General features: G+C 54.3%; 1 protein-coding gene across 6 annotated transcripts in view; it reads right to left on the bottom strand.

Annotated features, from left to right (window-relative positions):
* Positions 1 to 3539, bottom strand: part of Rasgef1a (RasGEF domain family member 1A) — a 77373-nt gene that overhangs the window by 9998 nt on the left and 63836 nt on the right. For all 6 annotated transcript variants that reach the window (XM_021190743.2, XM_029535560.1, XM_029535557.1 and 3 more), the window contains exon 2: positions 950 to 1153. In XM_021190743.2, coding sequence (XP_021046402.1) covers positions 950 to 1147 — 198 coding nt within the window. In that variant the 5' untranslated portion in view covers positions 1148 to 1153. The remainder of the gene's footprint in view (positions 1 to 949; positions 1154 to 3539) is intronic.

Here is a 3539-nt window from a genome sequence, read left to right as displayed (position 1 = left end):
GAGAGAGAGAGAGAGAGAGAGAGAGAGAGAGAGAGAGAGAGAACAGAAGGAAGGAAAGGAAGGAAAAAGAAGAAAAAGGAAGGAAGGAAGGAAGGAAGGAAGGAAGGAAGGAAGGAAAACAGAAGGAAGGAAAGGAAGGAAAAAGAAGAAGAAGGAAGGAAGGAGGGAAGGAAGACGGAAGGAAGGAAAAAGAAGAAGGAAGGAGGGAAGAGGGACCGAGGCGGCTATAGAGCAGCAATCCCTCCTACCCTGTTTGAAGAACAAGAACCTCAAGTCTGCCCCCAGGACAGACAGGATTCTGGGAGGGACAGACGGGTGGCTGGGACAGACGGACAGGGAAGAGCTGCTTGGCTGGGACTAGCCTGCAGAGCTGCTCTTGCTAGGAGACGTCACCCATCAGAGGTGAAAGGAGAGCCAAACATGACAGGAGCCCGTCTTCCCTGTTCCGAGAATGCCGGATGCCATGTTGAGGTGGGGAAGGTGGCTTCGGACTACTGACGGGTAAGTAAAGGGCTCCGGCATCCACATGCCTCAGAGGAGGGGTGGCTCTGCTTCCTTGAGAATCTGCGCCTCTCTGTTCAGGGGTGAGCTCTAGGAAGCAGTCTGGGCTAGCAGGTCACATGACCCGACGCTGGCCTTTCCTTCCTTCAGGGGTGGAACCTCTGTATACCCCTGCTTCCCATGTGTGCTCCCTATTTTTATCTACTTGGAGCAGAGGGAAGTCCCTTCAGCTTCCTCTAGACAGGCTTTTATGTGCACAGTAGGAGGTGATGAAGGCCCAGGAGGCAGCATTGGCCCTGCTGCCCATCCATCCCACTGCTTGCTGCTCCGTCTTACTCTACAGCCCCATCTGGGTCTCCCTCCCCTTCCTGAAGCAGCCTTCCTTGAAGCCCAGATTTCCCCTCCCAGCTGCTTGCCGCTGCCGCTCCCTCAGGTCCCAGCCACTCACATCAGGATAATAGTCCACCGTCGGGACCAGATGCTCCATCAAGGCCTCCAAGGACCCAGAAGTGAGGCGTCCATCTTGAAAAATGAGGTCCTTGGAGCCACTGCTGGCCCCACCTCCTCTCTCCCCCATGCCAGGCTGCACCTGTCTGTTACAGTTGGGCCCAAGGATGCTGGAGAAGACCACAGATGTCTGGGGCATAGCTTCCTGGGAAAGAAGAACAAGGGTGTGAGATTTGTCCCAGGTGGCCGGCAGTCTATGTGCACGCAAGGCTGACTAGGAGCCCCAAGAAGAGGAGCTTGGGCAGCTCGGTGGTCTCCCAGATGCTGCAGCTCTGATGAGAATTTCTTCACCACCTGCTCCTTGGATGCTAGATCTCACTCCAGGGACCCTGACTCAGTGTAGGGTCTCTGTGTCTCAATCATAGGCCTCCTGGGACTATATCCAGAGAATAAACTCAGGAGCAAGTACAGGGGGCCTGTGGGGAAGACAGCAGAGGTGATGGGTGATGGGTATGTGTGACAGCTCCTGAGGAACCAAGGAACACCCTTCAGGGCAGCAGATGCCAGCTCCTGAGGCTGATGCACAGAGGGGTTAAGGGATCAGCAGAGGTCTGAGGGCTGGGCTAATCAGTGTATGCTGTAAGGCCAGAGTTAGAGTGTGCCGCTGCCCCTGCCTCTGCTGCTGCGAGAGAGCTTAGAGTCTGCTCTGAGCAGAGAAACTAAGAAATAGGGCAAGAGAGGCAGATGGAAGGTGATCATTTGGTTTCGCTGGAACACTGGGAGGGCTTGTCTGGTCGCGTGGCAGCAGATGGGGCGGGGTGGTGGAACTGACCTTGGATACTCTGAAGGACTGTCAAGCCTGAGCCACTTACCAGCACAGCACAGGGTAACAGACCGGGTCTGGGGGGAAACGTCTGTAACTGGCTTTGGGACATGTAGGCGGAATTGCATTCTGGGACTGCCTACGCTGGATGGCTGAGAGAGAAAGCTCGGGTTTCCTTGGAATTCTTGATAAAAATCTTCTGCCATGCATATGGGAATTCAAGCAAACTCCCAAAGACAAACAGCGAGGAGGGCACACCCCCTTAAAGTTCAGGGGGTCACACAAGTTAGGTACACATTATTTTCAGGCCCAGCCTGGCTCTGCTGCATCAGAAACACAGGGGCAAGCTTGGTACTTTGCCTCCCCCCCTCCCAGGAAGTTTGCCGGGGATCTCTGCATCAAGCCTGTGGGCCCTGGACTTGAGTAAAAGCCTTCAGTTTTCAGATCACAAAACTGAGGCCAACTGAGGTAGACTTCATCGAGTAAAGAAACCCAAGCTGTCCAAGAGTACTCTGGGCGCTCCATCTCCAGGAAGCCTCGTGTCCTCTTCTCCAGCCGACCCACAAGGCCAGGAGAGGCTATATGCTGACTTTTGTGTCCTTCCACACGCCCAGCACGGTACTTGGGGGCCAACTTCACAATCAAACAACATTGGTTGTTTGTGGTGGGCTCTTGTCACCTGCAGCAGCCCTGCTGGCCTTAAAGTCTCACAGAGGCTTGGGTGGAACTCAGGTTCACACAGTTCTGAATGTTCAAAAGGTGACTGGCAGGTGGTATAGCCTTGGCCAATAGCACCTCTATATTCCACACCACTGGAGTTTTGCCTCTTCGGAGGCAACAGGGCTCTGGACAGGAGGTGTAATTGAGGGTAAGGGACATGCTCTAATGTCCCACTAACTCATATGGCTTCTGTGGAGCCCCTTGGGCAAGGTTGCTATAGTCAGTCTGCTGGAAGAGCCAGAGCCATGTGGAGGCTGCATGGGTCTCAATATACTGTGATTCTGCTGCTACATTGGGGGACAGTAAGGAGAGAAGCCTGAAGGACCAGTAGGAGTCCTTGGGACAGGCACAGTTCCCAAAAGGCTACCCTACTGTGGGACTCTGAAGTCTGCAGGAATCACTTGGAGGGGACATACGGCAAAAGCCAATACTCGGCGTTGTAAATGGCGGTCAGTGGTGGCACCGAGTCATCTCATGTATTCTGTACTGTCATGCTACTCTTCCCTGAAAGCTCACATAGAGGTCAAGTCACAGCACCGGTCTCCTGGACATTGGTCTCACAGCCACCGGTCACAGTCAAGTGGAGGCCAGGATGCAGAGACAGTTGGCAGGAAAGGCACGAGGAAAAAGGCTTGAGTTTGGAGTCTCAGGCCCTGGGAACCTTGGGGCAGTGGAAGTGCACTTCTGAAGGCTTTGAGGAAGCCAAAACACCCCTGATAAGGTCAGCCCTAGGCCCCCATCACCTGCACCACAGATGCCACTGATCACTTGCCTGTCACACATGCACCCACAACACAGGCAGCCCAGGCTGCATGGATCCTCTATAACAGTAAATGTGCCCCCTTGTGGCAGCAAGAGTACCTGCCACGATTCAAGATCTTGTTCCAGGCCTGGCTCGCCAAGAACCTGTCCCTAACCAAGACGCAGGGACGTCTCTTGTGCAGGCAGACAGAAGGCCAGGGAATTGGCATCCCCTGCACATTCCAGCCTCCAGTGTCTTGTGCCAGCTAAATAAGGTTTCACACACACACACACACACACACACACA

The sequence above is a fragment of the Mus pahari genome, chromosome 2, assembly GCF_900095145.1.
Source record: "Mus pahari chromosome 2, PAHARI_EIJ_v1.1, whole genome shotgun sequence".
Lineage (NCBI taxonomy): Eukaryota > Metazoa > Chordata > Mammalia > Rodentia > Muridae > Mus > Mus pahari.
The sequence above is the reverse complement of the archived record's forward strand: the minus strand, read 5'-3'. Positions and strand labels throughout refer to the sequence as shown.